The 23,720-nt window shown below is 60.8% G+C and overlaps 1 protein-coding gene across 1 annotated transcript in view; it reads right to left on the bottom strand.

Annotated features, from left to right (window-relative positions):
• Positions 1–18,914: 18,914 nt before the first annotated feature.
• IQCA1 (IQ motif containing with AAA domain 1) overlaps positions 18,915–23,720 on the bottom strand; it is a 94,840-nt gene continuing 90,034 nt past the window's right edge. Inside the window, exon 18 of the mRNA XM_054570439.1 lies at positions 18,915–19,040. Coding sequence (XP_054426414.1) covers positions 18,915–19,040 — 126 coding nt within the window. The remainder of the gene's footprint in view (positions 19,041–23,720) is intronic.

Genomic DNA, 23,720 nt, shown 5'->3' with positions numbered 1-23,720 from the left:
CCCACGTCCGAAGAGCCCACCTCCAAGCCGCCCGCGGCCGCGGGCCGAAGACATTCAAAGCCATTTCACAGGAAAAGGAGTCAAAATGCCCACCGAGCTCTCCGAAACAATGTTAAACCACTTTGGTAGTGAGAGAAGCGCAAATTAAAACCGGACAGTGGATTGACCGCACTTCGAAAATGTGGCTGTTTGTGCGTGGAGGCGACTATAGGGAAGGACCACTGGGGGGCGCACAACTTCCGGAAGGCAAGGTGCACGGCTGATTCGATTTTTGATAAAGGACGTATGTAATTATCATTAGAGAAAAATTGGAAGACTGGATTCCAAATACTAATAGCAGTTATCTCTACATGAGTGTTTTTTAAAATTGGCCTTTCCCCTGTTTTCTGCAGCCATTTAAATGATTTCTTTTGTAATCATGCTGAAAAAGGTTTTTTTTTTTTGTTCCTCACGTTATAACTTATCATAGTGCAAATCTGAACCTACCCATCCAACAACTGTAGGGTGGCTCCCGCATTACACATGACCTGAAATAAGTGGGGACAGAATCGTAAGGCAGAGGAAGGTGGCAGGCACGCAGGCGTAGGGGTCCCAGGGATGCTGACGGCGCCGGGCTTGTGGGCGGGGCCGCGGGGCCAGCGGGAAGGCCACGCCTCCTTCACGCTCTTCCAACCGCGGCCCGGGAGGAGCATGCAACAGCTACTCCTGTCTTTCCAGTAGTTAATTTAAACACAGTTAAAAATCTACTTTTAAGAGGAAGAATGTCCATGAGAATAGAGAACTTTGAGGGATGTGTCAAAGACAGGAACTTCCGTAGAAGGTACAAAGCGACAGTGGCCAGAAGCATGAGCGGGGATTCACAGGGAAGGTGATAGAGAACTGCAAGCCGGCGCACTTGGACCCTAACGTGGTTGAAGGCTGAAAATCTGTCATGTGGAGGCTTGCACGCCATTTCTGCTGAGGGCTTTTCGGTGGCAGGGGCCGCCTGATGGACCACTGCAAATCGGAAATAACCCCGCTATCCGACAACAGGGAGTTGGCCCAACAAACGCCGGCACATTGATTCCAGGGAGTTCTCTGCAGCCACATGCGTCGGAGGCGACAGGACGTTTGATGGCATGGATGTGTGTCTGCGGATTATTGCTGAGTGAAAATCGGGCTTCAAAACTGCATATTGTGGTCCTGTGTTTGTAAAAAACATATATGAAGGGAGTATTGTATTTTATTCTGTCCATTTGTGTGATATTTTTTCTATAATGAGCATGTTTCTTTTATAAGAGAACACATAATAGATGTAGTTTATGTACAGTGTATATAAAAATGTAAGGAAAAAGAGAATGGTTTTCAGCTCAGCAAGGCTCAGCTGTACAATGACCAAATGAATCACTATCTTCCAGAAAGGGTCAGCGAGAAGGGTGGTTGGTCAGCAAACGACAAGAGAGGTGACAGGCCAGCAGGGCCCCCTCATCCTGCCCGGGGGTGGGGGAGACTTCTGGCTTCGGACTAGCAGAGACCCAGAGGCAGAACCATCCATTGGGTGAGACGGAACTTTGAGGCCACCTCGCAGGTGCCATCAGACGTTGGAGTCATCTCTCCGGCTCTCTAGGCTTGTTAGCGCAATTTGCTCGTGTGGTTACGTAGGCTGAGATGTCCCACGATTGGCCGCCGACAAGCTGGAGACCCAGGACGGGTGGCTGGCACTATAGCCGTCGGGGCCCAGAGGCCTGAGGACCAAGAGGAGCAACAAACAGTGTGAGTTGCAGTCAGAGACAAACAAACAAACAAACAAAAACGCTGTTGGCCCATCAGGGCGGGTCTTCAGCTTCACTCCGACTTTTGATTCAAAGGCTAATCTCGTCTGGAAATGCCCTGCTGGGCACCCCCAGGAATCAAGGTTCCCCGGGCATCCGGCCCCCGTGGCCCAGCTGAGGTGGAGCTGTGACTGTGTGAGGTACCGCGGAGATCGGAGCAGGTTTCTATGCTTAGAGGTAAACGCTGGTGGAGAGAGAGATCTTGACCGAACTCCGGGAAGGGGAAACGAACGACGGAGCTGAGGGCTGGGGATGAGGGTCGCAGCTGGTGCTGGGGGCGGGGGAGGAGAAGGGACAGGTGCCCGCAGGGCGGAGGGAAGTCTGCCCCAGGGCCCAGGGCAGTGACAGAGGAGGTCTGATGGAGTCTTATCTTTGGGTGGAATAACAGTCGCAGTCATTTGCTGAGAGACGGGGAGAGATGATCGGGTGGAGAACTTGAACCCGGAAGTGAAAATTAGAAACACCTACTGTGGTTGACGGGCGAGGTAGCTGGTCAGGAGCAAAGAGGAAGCTGTGAGCGTTAGGCACCTGCACAGCGCAAGCTTCCTGCTTTGGGCTCATCGGTTCTTCTCTGATCTGCCACCAGGGGTTGGGGAGGGACATGGCCTACCGTTCAGTGACCCAGATCCACAGGATTGTCTTCAGGAGCCCAAGTGTAGGTGACAAAGGCTAGCAGAGTGAGGTTTCCGGTTCCAGGGCCCACTAGATAAAGACGCATGATGATAACTTGATCAGCCAGGACAGTAAGTGGTGGAGGTAGTGGGGACGTGCCTTCGTGCCATCTCCCCAGAGAGTCCGTGGGCAGGTGGCATTTGAATTGAGTCTTAAGGAGTGGGCAGCATTTGGGTAGGTAGGAAGGTCTCCTCTCCGATGGCAGGGACAGAGTGAGCAAAAGTGTCCGGAGGGACGACAGGGCACGGAGGCCAGGCCGGTAGGACCGGAAGGCGTGGGTGCGGGCGTGGTGCCCGAGGAGGGGGCGCGGGTCGGCGCACCCGGTCCTACACGCCAGGGGCCGGATGCTGATGAGCGGCTATCCAACGTTTTAGAGGAAGCTTGCGGTGTGACCGGGGTGGTGCGTAGACAGCTTGACTTGGCATCATTTATAGAGAAGGCGAGGAAGAGGGTGCCCAGGGGAGGGAGAGGCCCTGGAGTGGCAGACGCGTGTGACGATGGTAAAACAATGGGATCAGACATCTCCATGATTATGCAGTTAAACGCCTAATTTTAAATCCAGCACCCTAATTAAGCATACATTATTTTGCCATTCAAATGTATTCTGGCTTGGAGCCCCCTCTCCGCTGGTGGTGGGGGGGGAGTCACCTCAAATCAACATTCAGCGTTATCTGCATTTCTACCCGAGTCACACAGCTCTTCCCCAGGTCGCCTCACGTCCGAACTGTGCTCGTCCCTGGCCCTGCGGACGGGCGGCCGTCTCCTGGGGGAGGCTGCCATTTTGGACAGGGCTGGCCTTCGGCCCCCCGGGAGCGGCGGGGTCCCGCGGGCGCGCCACGTGCAAGGCTGCCGCGGCCTGCGCGGTGAGCGCAGACCTGAGGCTCTGACTCGCTAAACCACGTCACCTGAGAAACGAGGTGGGCAGGCCCCTCTGTGGGGGTTCAGACTGCCCCCGGGGGAGCTGGGAGGAGCCAGAGGGGGACACAGAAAGGAAGGGCGCTGGTTTCAGGCCAACGTGTGCGAGCAGCGCGGGATTGAAACTTGCGGTCTTGTGGCCGCTGCTTCCACAGACGGATGGGCTGGGAGGGTCATGGGCCATCGCCTCCCTGTTCTACCAGCCACAGCATGCCACGCCACGCTACGCCACGCCACGTTACGCCACACCACGCCACGCTACGCCACTGTGGGTGGGGCAGGCGTGTGCCCGGGAGGAAGAGGCAACTCTCTCTCTGGGTACCTTGCCAGGTGGCCTGCAGCTGCAGGGACCTGGGCCACCCGTGGCGGAAGAGAACTCTCCCCGAGTGGGAGTATATCACCCCGAGTTTGGGACCACCCAGGCGAGGAGGTCAGCGCAAAATGGAGAGTGATCACACTTAACGTCTGCTAATGCCTTCGCTGTCGCCAACACTGTAAGAAGGAGCAGGAGGAAGACAATCAGGTCGCATAATCCCTCCACCCTAGGCTTTGTGATGTGGTTGACAAGGCAACCAGACAACTAGAGAATGCGTTTAAAGCCGCATGTCAGAGACAGGGCTGTGCAAACGCCAAGAGAAGGGAAGGGGGCGACATGCGATGTCTGGGGGAGGAGCCTCCGAGGCTAACAGAATGGCAGGTGCCAGGGCCCCTGAGCCAGAATCACACTAGGTGTGCCGGGAACAGCCCGGATGCCGCCGGGCCAGGGAGCACACGGGGGCAGTCGCGAGGGCCTGGGCCCTCCTGTGAGGGAGAGGTGACCCGCCTGCCTCGTCGCTGAGCTCCGGGCGGGCTGCAGCGGGTGGGGCTAGAACCTGGGGGACACGGGGTGATGGCAACAGTTCAGGTGAGAATCGATGGCCGGGACCGGGCAGCCGCGGTGGCCGAGAGGAGGGGTCTGAAATCCCGACACGCTGCGAAGACAGAGGGGCCAAGGTTTCCTGACGGGACAAATGTGCGGGTGGGAAGAACCACGGGCGGTGATTCCAGGGGCTGGGACGGAGCCGTTGGAGGGGCGTTTCCACATACCGAGCCGGGGAGGCTGGGCGAGAAGCAGGTCTAGGGGGAGCCCCGAGTTTGGTTTGGGACTTGCTAAGTGTGAGTGGCTCATTCTACATCCACGGAAGACGCTGAGTTGGCATCTGGTCTGAGCTACTCTCACCTGAATGTCGCAGTAAGTTCCCGTGTCTCCCTCGTTGTGCCCTGGACCGTCCTTCGTCGGAGCACGAGGTCCGGGTGCAGGAACTGGGGGGTCAGCAGCACTGGGAGAATGTGGGAGGCCTTCAGGTGGGATGATATGGTCCGGGGAGTAAATGTTGACGGAGAGGTTGTTGAGGATTGGGGGCCGGGGACAAGAAGGGCACAGTGTGCCGGGGAAACGGAGGCTGGGGCTGGCTGCTGGGAAGCTGCCCTGGGGAGCAGTGGGGAGACGGACGGGCCTGGGCCTGGGCTGCGGGGGGCAGGGGTGGGTCTCTGGGTCTAGCGGCCTCAGCGTCTTTGCAGCACTTTCCTACCTGGAAGCTCAGCAGCGTGCTCCCCACGCAGGTCAGCAGGGCGCAGGCTTCCTCACGCGGACTCGCCCGTGACCAGAGGAAGTAAGTCGGTCAGCCTCCCGCTAAAGAAGAAATTGCCCTCACGTGGATATTAAAATAAAAAACTGTACAACTCAACTTCATTGGGATGTAACTTACGCACACTGAAATTCCTTCGTTTTACGTGGCTTTGACTCGTGCTCTCAGCCGCGGGACCACACCGCTGCGGGACGCCATGTTTTCATGGCCCCCGAACGCCAGGCCGAAATGACGGAGATGTCCTCACTGAGTGGCCGCCTGCTGCGGACCGGCTCTCCGTGATTCGTGGGTGACTTGGGTGGCGGGGGCTGTTAGGGGTACCGAGCCTGAACCCAGCCATGAACGGAGGGCTGAGCTTAGCCGCTCACAAAGACCCCGAATCTGATCAAGGCAGAAGCAAATGGCACATACGCTGCTGTCTAAGCTCACACGGCTTCCTTGCTTCCCGAGCCTGGTTCAGGAAAGGTCCTTACTGCACACAGAGGGAGGGCGGTACCTTTTGTGAAAGGCCCCGTGGGTCCCCTTTGGACTCGGCGCATTTCAGAGCAATGCCGTCAAAGGAAGGCAGGGGAGTGGGGGCCGCAGGTTCTGGGCTCCCCTCTGCACCGGCCGGGCCTCCCCGCCCACGTGCTCCCGGGGATGGAACCCCGTGGGCTAAAGGCCGGGCCTCGGTCGGTCCAGGTCTCCGTGGCCCTGCAGGCCACGCTGGGGAGGGCAGTGGGTGAGGCTTTCTCGGGATGCTGAGAAGTCATGCCCAGCTTCCCCCCGCAGTCCCCGTTAGGACAGGACCAGCACAGGGGACAGGGCTGGCGGAGACGACCTCCTGCCTCTTGCCACTCGCGGAGCTGCTCACAGGACTCTCTCCTGGGCAGGCCCCCCAGACAACGCTGCTGAGCCCAGGCCGCCCAGCAGGGGGCAGCAGCGGCCGGATGTGAGCCCTGCGATCCCAGAGGGGCTACTTGCCCCGCCTCACACCCACTTGGGGACACTTGGAGCTGGGGCCTGGGAGGAGAGGCCCCTGGGACGGTGGCGGGGCGCACCCATCAGGAGGATCTGCGTGGCCTCTCATGCAGGATGGTCGGCAGGAAGAGCTGGATCCCAGGATCGGGATTTAAATTCGGTTAACCTGGGGCCGGGCGACACCGCTCGCCATTGCGTCTTTGCAGCTGGTCTGGAGTAGCGTCTCCCCAGCCGCGTGCCTTGGGGAGAGAACCGGTTTTCCTGTGACTCAGGTGTCTCACCCACACACTGGGAGGGGCGTGGCGCCTTCCAGGGCACTGGCACGTGGACAGTGCTGGCCCGTGGCAGGGACTCCGTGGTGTTCCTTGCGTGATTATGTGAATGCTGTTCGGTGAGGCATCGGCACGGTGCCCTGTGCGTGCAGCCGGTCTGTGAGGACCCGCTGACCGTTGCTCTGCCCCCCTTCCCTGCAGAGGACGATGGGCCTGTCCAGCTGCCCGCTCGTGGCCACCGTGGCCTGCAGTGCTCATTCCCAGGGGGCTGCAGGTGAGAGGGGGAGGCGTTTGCATCCGGGGGTGGGGTTCTGAGATCCACGAAGCGCTAAAGCCCCAGGCTGCGCATAGCCTGGTGGGCGGGGACCTGCGCCTGCCCCTCCTGCCATGCTGTGTGGTCTGCTTCCCCCCGGGCGCCGGGATTCCACAGTCCCTAGGGAGGGTCTGGGCCAGCTCAGAAGCCCGGGACACCCAGGCCAGGTCCCCGCGTGGAGACCCCTGGCAGTGCCCACCAAGAATGGTGGCGATGAAATACCAGCAAGTGTCCCCTTGGCCAGCACGACCGAATTGCGCCGCGTGCCGCTCCACGGCCAGCCCTCCCCGCTGCTGCCAAGGCCAGAGCAGTGTGGCGGCGGGGGAGGGCGAGGGGCGGGGGGCTGCGTCACGCCCGACCCGCTGCCGGCGCACAGGGGCGCGGCCTTTGCTCTCAGCGACGAGGACCCGTCGGCAGGTTTGCCCCTTTCCTGGGGGCCGGGGGGAGGAAGACGGCGCTGCTTCGGGGGAGGCGCCTGGGAAAACGGCTCAAAGCGCATCTGCCCGTGAAGGGCCTGTGACAAATGAGGGAAAACACGCGCCACGCGGAATCTGCCATGTTAGCCATCTCCAGGGCACAGCTCAGGGGCTTCAAAGACGTCGCATGGCCGTGCAGCCGCCACCGTCACCTCCCCGGGCTGGCACTCCGTCCCCCGGGGCCCCGCGCTCCCCGTCCCCCACCGCGCTGCGTCCTGTCTTGGACTGTGGTCACTTCAGGGGCCGCACGTCTGTGGGTCACACAGTGTTTGTCCTTTCGCGACGGACCTGCGCGCTCCGCGTCATGTCTTCCTGGTTCACCCACGTGGGAGTGAGCGTGTGTCAGGGTTTCCTTCCCTTTCAAGGCGGAATCTCTCCCATTGTGGGGAGGCAGCACACGTGGCGGATCCCTCTGGGGCGCTCGGGCTGCCTCCACCCCGGGCCCCTGGGGACAATGCCGCTGTGGGCACGGGCGTGCATGCGTGGGCACGGGCGTGCATGCGTGGGCACGGGCAGGGAGCTCACCCGTGCTTGCTGCCCCGTGGGGCCCTCTCCCCAGTGCAGAGGGGCCGCCCTGGCACCGGTGCCCAGCGTGGAGGCCTCTGGAGAAGCCCCAGCCCCTGGACACCCAGGTGTCTCCCAGGGCAGAGTGGACGTGGCGGCGGTCAGGGAGCCTGGGGCCAGGAGCCCCTCATGCCCGTTTCTGCCAAAACAAAGTGTGCACCTCGCAGCCCACGCACCAGAGTCCTCCCGGGGCTTTAGGGTTGTTAGAGCCGCATCCTGCTAGGCCCTCGAGGGCACAGCGGCCTCCGGGTGAACACACCCGCCCCTCCGAACACGCATGGACGGCAGCCTGCGGGAAAGCTTTCGTGCAAATATCCTTCCGGAGCCTTCAGAAACCTGGGTGAACAGCGGAGGCTTCGGCTTCCGTGTTTGGATGCCGTTTTTGACAGCGATCGCTCAGCTGATTTTTACGGTGTTCCTGAAGATCACTTCACGAGTGTTGGAGGGGTCCCGTCTCCCCGGTAGGGACTCAGGCCGCCCGTTTCTCGAAAGGCAGCGCTGAAATTTTTAGTTAATTAAACTTAGTTTAAAAAAAAAAAAGGGCTAGTGGGTGAAAGATACGGACAGCGTTTTCACTGAGGGAGAGACAGAAGTGTCCAACCTCAGGAGCCACTGAAATCGCAGCGGCCCCGCATGGCCTAGAGAAGCAGCACGGGCAGCCCCAGAGGCCGAGCGGGTGCGGGAGACGGCCCCTGTCCTCTGTGCGGAGCGCGCACGCAGCGCAGAGCGACCATTCCGGAAAGCAGTCTGCGCGTTTCTTACAGCAGCCCATGGGCCATGTCTGTAGACCCAGAAGTTTTACTCTGGGCGTTTATCCCAGGGCAGCAAAAATGTGGGCGCGCACAGAAACCTGTGCCTGGCGATCCAGCGCAACCCCAAGCTGAAAGGCACCCGAGTGTCCGGAACAGGAACGGGGCGAACAAACCGGCGTACCCACACCGTGGGAACCCGCTGAGCGGTGCAAGGGACGGACGACTGTCCACCGATGCCACAGCTTCGCCCTCTCCGCTCGCCACGGCGTCCGTGCTGCCTGGAGCGGAACTTCTGAAATTTTCTGTCTGCCAGGCAGTCCCCGGCAGTGCCGTGGCTGCAGGTTCTGATCCAGTCCTTCTGGGCTGTGTTTCTAACAATGTTTTCAGGCGCCTGTGCAGCCTCAGTGTCAGCTGAGAGTTTGTGGGGAACACAGAATCTGGGGCCCCACTCTGACCCCTCCTCCTTGGAGAAGACGTGTTAGCAAGGCCCTCGGGAGGTTCAAGTGCACGGCCAACAAAAAGGCTGCGTTCAGGGAGGCACCGTGTGGCCCCTGTGGACGCCCAGAGCTGCAGGCGCCCTTGAGCGTGCGTGCACCGTGCCGGGTCTTTAAGACCAACCTGGGTCACCCATTCTTTTTCCTTTAGGCAACCTTGAGGATCCAGCTCTGCTTCTTCCTCCCCTCCCCTTCCCTCCCGGTGGTCTGTTTCCTGGCTGCATAAATACGCCCCCCTGCCCCCTGCCCCCTGCTGTGGGCCACTCTGAACTCTTCTCATAAAGGCATTTGTTTTTTGTGGTGGGCCTCCCCCGCCCCCCCACCGACTCACCATCCCTGTCCTCTCCAGAATTCCAGGGACCCCAGGCAGAGGTGAGGTCTGCCGGGGTAGTGACTGAGGACGTTTTATTGACCTCCAGCTGCGCTATGGCATTCTGGGGGTGGCCACGGGGCACGGCACCCGCTTCCGGGGCCAGCACCCCGCCCCCTCACGGAAGTTGGGCCCGGGCTCCGGGGTAATGTGCGGAGAGACCATTCGGCCCATAGAATCAGAGTGGAGTTTATTGACCTAATAATGCCAGCGGGACACCGGGGTGAAAGCTCTCCCTGGCGCGTCTCTGAGAAACCAAAGCTCAAGAAGATTTATCAGCCCCCGCGCAGGGCCGTTCCCTCCATTCTCTGGCGTGGCAGCCCTTGTCGCCAGGACAATCTCCGTTCCCCAGGGCTCACCAAGGCAACCAGGGGAAGGCTTTGAAAAGACGCACCCTGTTTAGGGGCCGCTCCCCCTCCCTCAGCCTACGGAAGTCATCAGAACGTCACGTTTCCAAATCACACCTGTCAGCTGGGGGGAGGGGCGCGCGCGCGCGGGGAAGGTGGTGGGGTAAGGGGGGTGCGGCTGTCATGTGGCGACGGAATGGGCCAAGACAGAGAAAATCATGGCCGTCACGGATTTATTTCGCTCTGGGGAAGGTACGGCAGGTCTGTACTTCTGAAAAGGGGAGAAGGAGAAGGGGCCGGTGTCACGTTTTCTACTCTTTCTCATTTCCTCCTAATCGCTTGAATATTAAGCCTGTCTGGTTAGCATGACACCTCTTACAGCACCTGGTCTTTGCAGCCCTAACTCGCTAATGTTACTGAGCGCAAGCAGTCACAGAGGGTAAAACAGGCTGAACGCTTCTCCTCGCTGCGTGCCCTCTCCCCCTGCCCCCCGTAATGCAGCGGGGGCGTCTTAGGAGGGTCGGGGGCCAGCTTGCGTCAGCCTGCCCTTGGCCGTGGAAGTGCCTGTCCTCCCCGTTGGGCCCTGTCGCCCCCCCACGATGTCCCTGCCGTCGGGCCCCTGCCGGCGTCCAGGACTCGGGAGGAGCCATCTAAATGGAGTCACCTGCCCCTGGATTCTTGGTGCTGGGGATTTGCCTCTTCAGCTTCGAGCGCGAGACAAGCCCCATGGAGCCCCCACCAAGCCTCTCTGTCCTGGGTGCACCAGTCACAGGAGCGCGAGAGGTTAGAGCGTGAGAAACTCCACTGGCAGGGTGGGGGGGGCGCGCAGGCGGGGCTTGACCCCGTGTGCCTCTGCCCCTGGAGCTGGCCGCCTGCGGAGCCTCTCCAGGTGCCTGAGGGACCCCCTTTCCAACGTTCTCTTTAGAGCGTGTGTTTATTAAGCCTCACAGTGACCTGTCAACCTGGCGACTTCCCAGCTCTTGAAGTTGAAACGTTCTCTCCCCCTCATGTCATTGAAAAAAGTTATTTCACCGGTGCACGCCCATGTACCCTGAGATCTCCCCCACTCCCATTGGTCAGCGGCCGTGGCACCGCATCGGCCGCAGGCACCAGGGGGGTGTCCGGGGCCACTCGCCCGCAGCACTGAAGCTCCATGCCCGGTGCTGGCACTTTCCGCCCCCGCCCCACCCCTCGCCGCATTTCGAGGTCCGTTCAGGCGTTTGCCAGCGGTCCAGCTCGACGTCCCGCGCCGCCGGCGACAGGCGGCTGGGCGCCCTCCGCGAGCCTCATGGCCAGGGCCGGGGGAGCCCGCCTGCCCGCTGCCCCCGCAGGCTGCCGGGGAGCTGCCCTTCGGAGACGCCCGTTCCACTGGGGAATGAAAATTCACGGACGCGTTGGCCCTGCTTGCGGGGGGTTTGGAGTTTATGTCGACCTTGGCCTGACAGTGGCTTCCTCACCCCCTCCTTCCCTCCCCTGGCTGGAGGCGCTGGGCCTTCTGAACACCCACCGCCGCCGGTGGGCGGGCGGAGGCGGCAGGCCTGTCGGCAGCACCGCAGCCCTCTGAAGGCCCCTGCAGACTTCAGTGGCTCCGAGCAGGTCCCCGCAGGGTCTCGCTGTCCTGCGGCTATGATGGCAGACATGACTGACAGGCCCCCTCTGCTGGAGGTGCTCAGGGCCCAGGCGACCCCACCCCCGGGGCCCGGCCCTCCTGTGTCTGACTTTCACCCCCATGCTGCTCCCTGTGCGCACGAAACTTTGACCCCGCCGGGCCCCTTTGGGGACCTACGGAGCAGAGACCGACGGAGCAATGAACACGGCTCCGCGTGAACGTGCGTCCCCGCCGGGGGCCCAGCTGGCCGGCGGGCACGCTGGCGCCCACAGCGCGGTGGGATGAAGCAGTCGCGGCCGCTGGGGGCTCCCATGGACCGTCCACCGGGGAAGAGCCTGCCCTCCTGCTGCGGGGGGACCGGCTGGCAGAAGCCCCCAGCTGTGGGCGCCTTCACGATGCGTCTTTTAGGCCGAGGCCGCGCTCTCGCTGGGCAGCCGCTGCCAGCGATGGTCACCCAGCAGACGATGACAGCGGTGGGTGGCCATGTGAAGGCTGCGGGCGGACGTGTGTTCCCTCTCAGACGGGCGAGGGCTGGGCTCGGGCGCCGGCAGCTGCGCAGTCTCTCCCGTGGCCGAGCCCTGGGCCGAAGTCCGTCCCTTCTCCACTCACACGTCATCGCACGGTGGAGGGACACCTGGGTCGTGCGCAAAGTGGCCCAAAGGAGCTGCTGGTTTAATGAGAGTCTCTTATCGCTCTGGTCGCCCTGCCCCCTCGTCTGCCTGTGCTTGTCCGTCTCCCACGCCGCCGGCGAGGGGCACCCTGCGAGCACGTGCGGAGCGAATGGGCGAGGAGCCAGGGACAGGCCGAGCGGAGGATGCCCCAGGCCGGCTAAACGCAGACGCTGCGTGAGCATCTGGACACCCGTTACTCCTTAGGGCAGCCGATAGCCTGTTTCCCAATAACAAACACACGTACTCATAAGGGACGTGCCGCCATTTTGAGCGGGAGGTTCCGCCGCCTCGGACCCCGCGGAGCGTCCTCCACGCGCCGCATCGGACGGAGATCGCCGAGGAGCAGGGTCACGGACGTCCACTGGAGGGCGCTGTGACTCCCCCCGCCCCCCCCGCCCCCCCCGCCCCGCCGCCCCCGGTGCGCCGGCGGCATTTCCAGCCGGACCCCCGGGCGGGTGCCCGTGGCTACCTCTTCCTCACACTGTCCGTGTGCGCCTTGAGGATCGAGCGATGCCCGTGCTCGGCAGGGGTGGAGGCCTGGAGCCAAGCACCGTCTTGGCTTCGCTGCTCTGCGCAGACAGGGCGTGCGGCAGCCCTGGCCTCGAGGCGAAGAGTCGGGCACTGGCCTCTGCAGGCGGGGCGCGCTCTGTGGGGCCGCCGTGCGGGCGCTGGGCTCCCGTTGATCGGCTGCTGGTGGGAGAGCCCAGGGCCTGCGCTGGCCGTTCCCCTTGGCGTGGGCCTGTGGACAGCCCGGCAGCGGCAAGCTCACGCCCGGCCTAGGCAGCCAGGCCCTCAGGGGGCAGCAGACGCCTTGGGAGGTCTGCTTGTCATCAGAGGGTGAGTGGACTCCCGAACTACTTACCGTGTCTCCCCTTCCGCGGCCCCTGAGGAGAGGCAGGAGCGGGCATCACCAAGGCCGCGGGCAGCCGGTGCGGGCCGCGCTGGGAGGGCGGCACGCCCGTCTCTGCAGAGCACATGCCGCGCCCCGGCTGTCCTCAGAGGGACAGGGGGCCGCCGGCCTCCGGGGACACAACCACAGTCGTCCCGGGTCTATCAGCTCATTACCATCAGCAGCGATTCTTGCCGGCGGCACCGTAATCTGCTCCCTGCGTATGTGCAGGGCCGCAGGATGCAAGATTCAAAGTCACGCGTGTCCCGGGGAGAGGAGAGAGGCGCTCTGCACAGGGCGGGAATAATGTGCAAGGCCAGCCTGGGGTGGAGGGCTCTCAGACGAGCCCCCGTGGTCCCGTGGCTGTCGGAGGGCCGGGCGAGCACCCCCTTTGAAGGGCCACGCAACAAAAGACCCCAGCGGGCCCACGTTGGAAGTTGCTCCAGCCGCGTCCGCGGCACTCACGTTCTCGACAGTGCGAGGGGAGACGCGGATGTCGCAGGACATGGTGGGCATTGTGCTTCTTACAAACACACGCACAAAAGCGGAGCGAGGGGTGGGGGACGTCTGGTTGGGCGCCTGTGATTAAACGGGCCTCCGAGAAGCCTGTGAAGTGCGCGGCCAGCCGCCTGCCACAAAGGCGGCGCTCCGCACCAGCTGGCCCGTCAGCGGCAGGATTCTCGCAAATTGGGAAAGTTGCCGAGGCAGAATCATTAGTTTCCACCCGGAGCACAGTCTGCCTTTGAAGAGGGAGGGTGCCATCCTGCGCTGGCTGCTGGAGTCGGCTCCCTGGAGCCACCGTGTGGGCTCGGGGAGCAGGGTCCCCGGGCCCCGGGGCCTGGTGGCTGGCAGCCCCTGCTCAGGCCTTGCCCCGCCAGAGCCCCGCACCACGAGGGGTTCCCACGCGCTGAGCCCCGTCAACACGGCTGAGGCGCCGCCCGGCGCTAGGCAGGCGGCCCTGGAAGTGGCCGTGCCGTCCGCAGCCCTGGACAAGCGCTGCAGGGGCAGCTCTGCCAGGTTGCTGTGTGGGCAGGGGCCGCCCGGGGTCTGGGTCCGCCCGTGTGTCCCTGTCCCAGTCAGAGGCCTCAGAGCAGTGCCTTGCCTGGCACCCCCGCCCCCGGCGGGCCCGCCACCATCACTTCCTCTGGTCACGCTTCTCCCACGGGCCCAGCTCTGCGTGCAGTGCCCCTGCCCCGCCGAGGCGTGGGGGCTGCTGCGGCAGGGGGGGCGGGGCGCGGGGGAGCAGGTGCGAGGGTCCTGGGCTCGGAGTCACCCAGCGCAGAGGCCGTGGCGGTGGGCCCAGCGGACGCAGGGGCTGGCCGCGGGTGGCAGGAAGGTGGGGGGCTCCTGGGGACCCCCTCTGGCTCGCTGGTCTCCCCTGGGAGGTGAGCACACACGTGGACACCCCATCGCAGGCTGTGAGGGGAGGGGACAGCCAGCCGGGCGGGGACAGGGGCCGTTGATGGGGAGCGGCTGGGCTTCCAGCGATTCAACAGTGCGGCCCCTCCTGCTTCCCTCCAAGCGTCTGCTCTACGGACCCTTCGACCCTTCCAGGCGAGGACGTCCTCTTCCGGCCCTTTGTTTAGCTGTCTCCTGCGATATTTTTCATCATCCATCGATTCCCTAAAAGTCTCATTTTTCATGGTTTACCACGTTCTGCACTTTCTAAAAACTCACCGTAGGATATCAGATGAGCTCTCTAAGGATGCGTAGAGATTAAGGTTTTAGGACAAATTAAAGGTAAAATTGGCAACAGGCTGGAGATGCCCGTAGAATCTGCTTTGCTCAGTCTTTTAAGTCGGTGGCACGTTCACAGCCGTTTCCTCGCGTGCAGCCATTCACGCATGGCATTATCGTGGCTCAAGCCTCCACTTCTAGAAGGTGATTTGTTTCAGCTTCCACTTGTTTGTCATAGTTTAAAACAAGTGCTTTATTCTAGCCATCGAGGTGGCTCCGGCGAGATGCAAGGCTGCCTCTCCCCAGCGTCCCCAGGGGCTCTGCCCGGTCAGGGGCCTCGTGGACACACACAGCCCTGCCCGCCACGGGGAGGCGACCTCTGACCTGGCAGGACTCCGGCGCTGGAGCTGCCACTCCAGGACAGAAAATAAAGCGAGAGCCCGCCAGCTCTGAGCGCCTGCTTCTACCGCCCCCAGCAGCACAGGGTCTTGCGTCTTGCAGGAGAGAACGCCCGCCACTCTGGTGGCACTCGCCAGGAGCGGAGTGAACACTTGTGGCGCATAAAGGACTTTGTCTGGTGGCGCTTGGGAGCCTTCTCAAGGATGGACCAGAGCCGGCTGTTTGGGGGCCGTGGCGAACGTGGCACGGCCCTCTCATCCCCCGACCCTGATGGCGGTTGTGGCTGGGGGCGGAAGGACTTCGGGCCCCTGGTCTCTGGGAAGCCTCGGCCCTCGGGCCAGTGGGCGGTGGAGCCAGGAGGGTTGTTGTGGGGTTCCCCGCAGGGCTTCTCCGGATGAGGAAACACCCATGGCGCCCGGGTGACCGTGGGACTGGCCCCAGGTCACCAGGCGTCCAGACTCCTTGCTCCTCCAACACAGATGTGTAGCCTCGTGGCATCGGAGGCGGCTCTGTGACTTTGGAGCGACCACTGACCTCCCTGAGCCCTGCTTGTGGGCAGGGACATCGGCGTCGGTGTCTGGTGGAGAGGCCCTTCGGCGCAGGGGACGTGGCACCAGCCCTTCCCGCCCCGCCCCCGCCCCAGGCAGCTGGGGCAGCTGGGGCCGCGGGGCTGCGTCAGCCTTTCCTCCCCGACTCCCCGAGGAGCAGGAAGCGGATGTTTTCACAGCGCCCTCACTCGCTGTGGACGGTAAACACCCCCCCACCATCCCTGGGACCCGGAGCACCTGCCTGGCACCTGCTCCGTTGGCTGCTCTCGTCCCGCAGGTGAGCCTGCAGCTCAGGGATGCAGGGCCGTGGGCAGGTGCCTCAGCTCCGCTGAGGAAGTGGGGCTGTGGGAGGGGTGAGTGTAGCATGTGAATGTGCATCTGTTCATTACACGTGTGTGTTTGTGTGGAGTGTGTGTTTATATGTGCGGGATGTGTGTACCTGTTTCTGTGCATGTGTTTTGGCATGCAGTGTGCACCTCTGTGCATGAGTGTGGCTGCACTGGACGAGGTCACCCAGCTGGGCTGCGGATTCAGGCCCGCGTCAGCCCAGCCTCCGGGGCTGCGCTTCCTGCTCGCTGGCTGGCCTCCCGTCCCCGGCCAGCCGAGGAGGGGGCGCAGCAGGGCCAGCCGGGGTCTCCAGTGACGGAGCTGGGGCCCCCCCCAAGGGAAAGGGCCAAGTGAAAGCGTTGGAGATCGAGGGGGGGACCCCACAGAGAAGCCCCAGCTTGTGCAGGGCCTCACCCGCTTGTCACAGGACCCTTCAGGGGGGCCCTTCAGGAGCAGGCGCTCCCCCCTCCCGGACCCCCCTTCATGACGACGGCGACCTCCCTTACACACCGGCTGCCTGGGGCGGGGTCCCTGAGAACGCGGGGCCAGGCACGCTGCCACGGGCACCGGTCAAGGGCAGCTGGTTTCCTCCTCGCAGCAGCCGGGGCGGCAGAGACTAGAGGCCCGGGTGTCATGGACACGCACGGCGCGTGCAGAGCCGGCCAGGGCAGGACGGCGGCGCAGCCACGCGTGCTGGTCGGGCCGGGCCTTTGCTTAACATGACATCATTTCTGAGCAGCTTAATCCTGAGGCCAAGAGAAAGCTTGCGGGCCATGGGACGGGGGGCAGTGGGGGGCTAAGCGGGGAGACGCCTGCTGCCCTGGGCCGCGACTGTGAGCCCCATCGAGAAGGGGCCGCGCGCTCAGGTGAAGGGCGCGCCTGGGGCGAGGCAGGTGCGTGAAGACACCGGTTTGGTGCCCGGGGCCCGTCGGTTTCCCAGGCCTCCGTCTCCCCGTTCAGGTGCTGCCAGCTGGGTTTCAAACCCGCTGTCTGTGGCTGCCTCCCCCGCTTCTGTGAGGTCACCCGGCTCTCGGCCGCTGGAAACAGAAATCTTGACTTTCGCCGCAGAGTTGATGCCCGGCCCTGTGGGTCCCCCTGCGTGGCGGCCATGGTGAGCCCCTCTGTCGGGACGCCAGATGTCACGTCCCTCGGTGGTTCGGGTCCCCTAGCGTCCTTCCTGGGGAAGAGCCCTGTGACACCCTGCACAGTCGCTGCTTTGCGTTAACCGTGGATGGGGGCTTAGGAAGGGTCTCAGAAGGGACTTTCGCTCCGGGCGTCCTAACGCTGCTCCTTCGGGCCCGAGGGGGTTGAGCCCCGAGGGCCTCGTCTCTTCAGCAGCATCGCGTGGTCAGCAACGGCTCTGGGGCTGGACCGCGCTCGCCCTCCGGGCGGGCTGGGGGCAGAGCCCTGAGCTCCAATTCCACTCCAATCCGATTTCATGCCAGCCGCTTTCTTAATGAGGGTTAATGACATTAATTACTGTCCTCTTCACGTAACAATGTGCTCAGGAGGAGCTAATTGTCGTGTAATGGCTCAGGAACACCCCAGACCGGGCAGAACCCCCAGGAGAGGGCGCCTCCCCTTCTTCCCACCAGCCCCCGCCCCCCGCCCATGCCGGCCCCTCACTTTCCTTCCATTGTCCCCGGGCTGGCGTTTCTCATGCCTCCATATCGGTGACAATGGGAGGTGCAGTCTGTTGTCACGTCCCCCGTCCAGGAGGCCCTGCCCTGCAGTGACGACGTCAGGGCCTGCTGTCCTCGCGTGTGGCGGCTGGGATGAGCCCCTCCGTGGAGGGCGATCTGGCCAGAGCGGCCGGAACGAAGTGTCCACAGGCACCTTGACCCCGGCACCATCTCTTCCAGGAAAGTATCCCACAGACTCTGTCCCCTGGACACACCCCTGCAAGAACGTGTGCAGGAACTCCTCGTGGGGGTTTGGGCGTGGAAGGTCCAGCCTGCTGGGGACCTGGGAGAACCCTGACCTCCCTGTGGCCGTGGGCGTAGAGGCTGCGCCGCGCTCTGTCGGAGAGGGCACTCGTGACTCTCAGGTGAAGCCCACCGCGCCTCCGCTTGCGGCTCCTCCTCTGAGCTCTCTGAGAACGTGTTTCACATCACATACCATTTAAATTCCTTTCCGAACCCTTAGTTTTCTCTTCTTTAGTTGGTTTCTTAGTCCGCACCTTCTTTTCCTCTTCATTCAGGCTTTCTCCTCCCCACATTCCCCCTATTTTTGTGTTTCCTTTCCGTGCAGCCGCTGGCCTGCCGCGTTGCGGCGGCTTCGCGGGACGGGCAGCCGGGGAGTTGAAGGGCAGCTACTTGGGGCCCCATGTTGCCAAGTCTGAGGACACACGTCTCTAACTCAGGAAGGTCCTCAGCAAGCGCACCCCCAAGTCACCGTTCCTCTGACAGCTCTTCTTTTCTTCTAGGACGTCTGTCTTCAACGGTTCTTCATTGCAGGTCACAAATTCGATCTTTTCGGTTTCCTGGGCGGCCATCTGGGGAGTTTCCCAGGGACCACCTTCCGGTTCACAAACTTGCTCTTTGACCCCATCTAGTCTAGAGTTCATACCTCTTTTATTTTTCCCATTTCATATAAATTACTATACTTTTAATTTATAGGTTTTATTTTTGTGATTTTTCCCATAATTATCACCTTTATTCTATTTCTGTGCGATCCTGTGCCTTAGCTGCCCCATCGTCAGAGTCAAAAGATTGACATAGTTAATTTTAAACTTTTTTTTTTTAGCTCAAGCAACCAAATGACTGAACCAGTTCAAGGACAACAGAATTTTATTCCATTATATATAGTCTACAAATAGAGCAAAAAATTAATTTATTAAAATATGTGCAAGAGAATATACACTATGTATGGACTAATGAACAGCGGGTGTGCGGGTAACGGACCCCGTGAGTAACTAGCTGTCAGACGAGCGCATTCCCTAACTGCCGCGTTTTCCATCTGGCGACTAGCACGGAGGAGCCAAGTGTTGGACCTGGGAAGACAGAGGGGTGGACTGTGGCCATGTACACACCTTCCGGAGGCTGGGGGACGGCTACAAGCTCTAGGACCACACGCTGTGGGTGGCTGACTCGTGGGCGGCCCAGCAGAGGTCTCGCTGCGTGGATTCGGGGGTGCGGAGTGGGCGGCGCGGGTCGCCTGCAGACGAGCGGGGGCTGCGGCCACCGCCGAGCGGGACCCAGAACAGCTCCTCAGAGGGGCGCTACCTCTTCTTCTTCGCCTTTTGCTCTTTCTTTCCCCTCTTTCCTTTGTCCTTGGCCTTCGCTGTGTTTCTTCCCAGCAGGGCCAAGGCGCGCTTTTTACCCAGAGGGGTTTTGGCATACCAGTTCTGAAAGAAAACAGATGTTTAGGGACATATCAGAAGGTCACGCACTCGCTGGAATACCTGGAAAATAAAGAAGGCCTTGCTGAGGGTGGGCGGGGCCGACAGCCACTAAACTTCAGGTGTTTGTTTAATGTGCGTTTCAGAAATGCTCTCCCACCTGTGCTTCTGCGCAGCCTGGACCTTCTACAGCAAACAGTTCCAGAGAACCACAGGCCCAGTCTACCCCACCACGCTTCCCAGGGAAGCCACCTGTGTCCCCGGGGGTCCTACTCTGCCCCGAGGCCATGGGTTTCCTTGGTAATGTGAACGGCCCCACGGTGCCTCCTAGCGGGACTGGTGGCTGTGTGCGCGTCATGGGGGCCGTGCGCACATGCTAAGGGAGGCTGCCCGAAGGCCCGGCCGTCACAGAGAAGCTGCAACAGCCACAAAGCGCTGAGTCACCGTGGCTGGGCCTGGGCGCTGTTTGCTCAGCGTTCGCATTTGATTTGAAGCCTGTGAAACGTTTTGGTTTAGAAATGTCATGGTAGTAATATTTCACTGCCTGGCTCTACTACATGCTCATTATTCTCTTATTGATGACATAGAGGTCATTTCCAATTTTTTATTATTAGGAACAACGTTGAAATTCACAGTTTTGTCATCTCTCCTCATACACACGAGAAAACTTCTCTAGGGCACATGCACGCACCCCGGGCCTGGGGGCGGTGCGCGGCTTTCCCTTTACTCGCCCTTTCAAACTGCCCCCTGTGCCTGGCTGTGCGCGGGAAGCCGTCTCGCATCTGCGCGTCCCGAGACGCCCGCACCCCACCAGTCTCTCAGGTGCTGGCTGGGCGCGCGTGACTGCGGGTATCAGCTCTTCTTCCTCCGCACCTCGCGGCTCCGACCACACTGCGCTCTGGCGTCCGCTGCCGCGCGAGAGCTGTCTCACTTCCTGGACGTTGTTTCTCTGGAGGCAATCTGGTGTCTTCTAACACTGGCCCGTGATCTTGTTCTCCGGTTCCCAGCGACGGATGTAGGAGTGGATTTATTTGTGTTTGTTCTGCAGGTCCCTGGGAGTGTTTTTACCCTGAGGACTCATGCCTTTAATTCAGGAGAACCCTCGACAAGTACTTCTTTGAATTATTGTTCCTCTGATACGTCTTCTATTCTTCTTCAAGAACATCTCTTGGTTGGATGTAATATCTTTAAAGGTTCTTAACTGCAGTTTGTAGATGTTACCTTTCGGTTTCGGGGCTGCCTTCCTGGGGCCTCCCCAGAACCGCCTGCTGTTCCCTAAGTCGCTCTTTGATCATCTCTAGTCTGTGCTTCATGTCTCTTTTATTTTTCCCCTATTTTATGTTAATAACTGTATTTTTAATTTCTAAGCTTTCTTTTTTATAATTTTTAAAATAACTATCTCCTCTTATTCTATTCTATTGCCCGTCTTTGTTTCAAAACTGTGTGCACCCCTACTGGAAAGTTATCCTTCCTTTGCTGTATGATATTCATTTCAACATTTTGGTCAGACTGTACTTAACACCAGACCTCCTCGCCTGTTTGGGACTCTGACGCTTAGACCCACGTCAAGCAGGGGCTCTGTCTCCGTCTCCGGCCCCCTCGCGGTCCGCACCGCCCCCGCAGCACTGCGGGTGCCTCTACCCCCAAACCTGGGACTCACGCCGCCCTAACGGTATGTAGCGGTGAGGCCCCCGGTGACACCGGCTCTTGGAGACCCAGCCACAGGGGCCACGGGCTTGCCGTTTTGTCTTGTGCGACTCCATCTCCTTTTGTGTCTGTCCCTCATTTTCCTCTCTGCTGCACGCCAGGCACACGGCTGTCGCCGGGCTTGACAGCCATCTTTGTTTCTGGCACTCGGGGGTTTTCTCATCCTCCTTGGAGCTTCGGCGCTGTTTCCGGGTGAGGTGCGGCGGCCAAGTCCGGAGCCGATGCCCTCCCGGTTCATTGAGACACAGCACAGGATACGGTTGATAGAACTGGTTCTTAGCTCAGGAGTAAAGTTTGAATTTCAGCTCTCTCCTTTTTAGCTGTGTGCCCTGGAACAAAAGTCACTTTGCCTCTTGGGGTTTTTTTGTTTGTTTGTTTGGTTGGTTGGTTTTTTCCTGCCATGGCAAAGTACCACAAACCTGGCGGTTTAACCAAAACATTATCTTATGTTTCTGCAGGTCAGAAGTCCAGAGGGGGTCTCGCGGGGCTCCCATCTGGCGCCTGCGGGCTGCGCTGCCTTCTGAAGGGTCCCGGGGAGGGTCTGCCCCGTCGCCCTCGGCAGTGGCCGGGGCCCCCACGTCCCTGGCCTGCAGCCCCCGCCGCCCTCAGCTGGCCGCGTGGGGCGCCCACGCCCTTCTCAGCTGCGCTCTCTCTGGTCTTCCTCTGGCCCCCGTCCCCCCATCTTCTGACCCCCTGGGCTCACAGGGGTAGTCCAGGGTAACCGATGAGCGACCTCAGTTCCACCGCATTCTGAAAGCCCCTTTCCCCGGAAACTAATGTAGCCACACGTCCCAGGGACCAGGATGTAGCCGTCTTGGGGGGCCATCGTTGTGCCTCCCACCTCCCAGAGCTCGGTTTCCTCCTTTGTAGAAGCGGGGGCCGAGGTAATAGGGTGCCCGGGGCCTAAGTGGTTGGCGCGTGTGGGCCAACAGTATTAGGGCTATTACCACGGTCATCCTTAAATATGTTCCCTGTCACGTCCACGGAGCAGGGGACAGTGTTCCCTGTCACATCCACGGAGCAGGGGGACAGTGTTCCCTGTCACATCCACGGAGCAGGGGACAACGTCCTCTGTCATGTCCACAGCGCTGGGGACAATGTTCTCCGTTGCGTCCACGGAGCAGGGGGACAATGTTCTCTGTCACGTTCACGGAGCAGGGGACAACGTCCTCTGTCATGTCCACAGCGCTGGGGACAATGTTCTCCGTTGGGTCCACGAAGCAGTGGACAATGTGCTTGCAGACTCTGTGAGGCTTTAGCCTGACATGTTGTCAGAAGCACAGTTGGGTCAAATTTCTCAGGACAAAAGTGATCGGCCTGGTTACAAGCGAGTACAGCCACAGCGTCACATTACTCAGGAGGGTGACAGGGCCATTCCCTCCATGTATCTGTGCAATAAACTTGCCACTAAACAAGTTCCCCAAGCACGCAGGTGGGACAGGCGCTGTGCCCAGCCCCGCAGCTACGAGCTGGCAGCAGAAATGGGCTGGCGGATGGGCCGCTGGTAAAACGACAGTCTCCGTCAGAAACGGCGTGATCCAGTATGCCGAGATTGAGTGTGGGAATCTGGGCGTTGTCACCCCGGGTCCTAAACGGTAGTGCCTCCTCCTTCTGAATCCTGAATTGTGTGATCAGTTAATGGACCTCAGGCTCCTAAAACACACTGAAGAACGTCTAGAGACCATTTTGTAAAGTGAAAGCGTGGCCAAGAGAAAGCGTAGCTTTTATCACTCCAAACGTAGCTCCTCAAAACAAGGAAGAAAATGATCATTTTAGAAAGAAGGAGAAGAAAAGTGGGAATTTGAGGAAAAAATAAGATGTATCACTTGAAGAGGATAAATATTTCCAATTAATACTACCAAGATGCGAACAGTGATAAGAATATTAACGCTACTGCTTGGCACAAAGCCGGAAATGGTCTCCCCGGCTTCGCCGGAGCACGAGCCAGCGAGCTGCGGGCCTGGGCCTTGGTGGGCTGGCTTCTGCCCGGGACGCTTGCCTGGACCTAGCCGCGCCTGTCATCCACGTGCTGGGTGCTTTCGCGCGGTGACAGAGTCGGGCGGTTGTAACAGGGAGTCTGCGCCAGGCCACCACGGCGGACATCAGAGTTCTGATTATTTTCCCCTGCAGTGCAGGCGGCAGAGCCGGAGGCAGACGCAGCCCTGGCGCAGGCGGGACAGGTGACGCTGGGGAGGCCGCCTCCCTCCCCTCGGGCGGCCTCCCGAGACCGAGGCGGGGGGAGGGTTCGGCTCCTCTTTCTGAGGACTGCACGGCCCGTACAGGGCTGGGCGCAACTGCGTGGCCGTAACTTTCCTCCCTCGCTTCCCCCGTCCAGCGAAAAAATTACGCAGGGCCAGAAAGCGAACACGCCGCATTCCCTCTGGTCGGGAAGATTCGGAGGGGTGCCCGCTGGCCTGGGCCTTGGGGTCAGGGCGCCAACGTGGTGCTTGGGTAAGGAGGGACGTGAGTTGCGGCAATTTCTTTTCCTCCTACGAAAGATGGATTTGGAAGGGTTGATTCTCAAAGTTTCCTCCATTTGGAGATAATTCTGTGACCATCTCAGGACGCATTCAAAAATTAGGAAACAAACCCTGGTGTGTTCTCCTCGCGGCGGGGCTGCCTGCGACAAGCACTGACAATGGAAGGGGCTTTGGCAACGAGGGGCCAAAACCAGCGCCGGCGCGGAGCGCGCCGCTCGGGGCGCGGCCTTCCCTGTGCAAGGCCGGCTCCAGCGCGCGGGCTACGAAGTGAGAACTAGCGAGACCCGAGTCAAGGGGGCTATGTGTGCATGCACACGTGTGTGCCTGTGTGTGAATCCAATGGTTTTGAAGCTGCTACTCAATTCTGTAACCTGGCTGTTAATTGGTAAGATCACAGGCCACGATTTTCTTAAATTTGGAAGGCGCGTTTTACGGCTAAGGCTGGAAAGATTTTGTAATCCGAAAATTTCGCGTTTCCACATTTCCTTGCGTGTGACAG

This window comes from Pteronotus mesoamericanus, unplaced genomic scaffold (genome assembly GCF_021234165.1).
Source record: "Pteronotus mesoamericanus isolate MK-2021 breed Mesoamerican mustached bat unplaced genomic scaffold, CSHL_Meso_final contig_1018, whole genome shotgun sequence".
NCBI lineage: Eukaryota > Metazoa > Chordata > Mammalia > Chiroptera > Mormoopidae > Pteronotus > Pteronotus mesoamericanus.
This window is presented reverse-complemented; position numbering and strand designations above follow the sequence as displayed.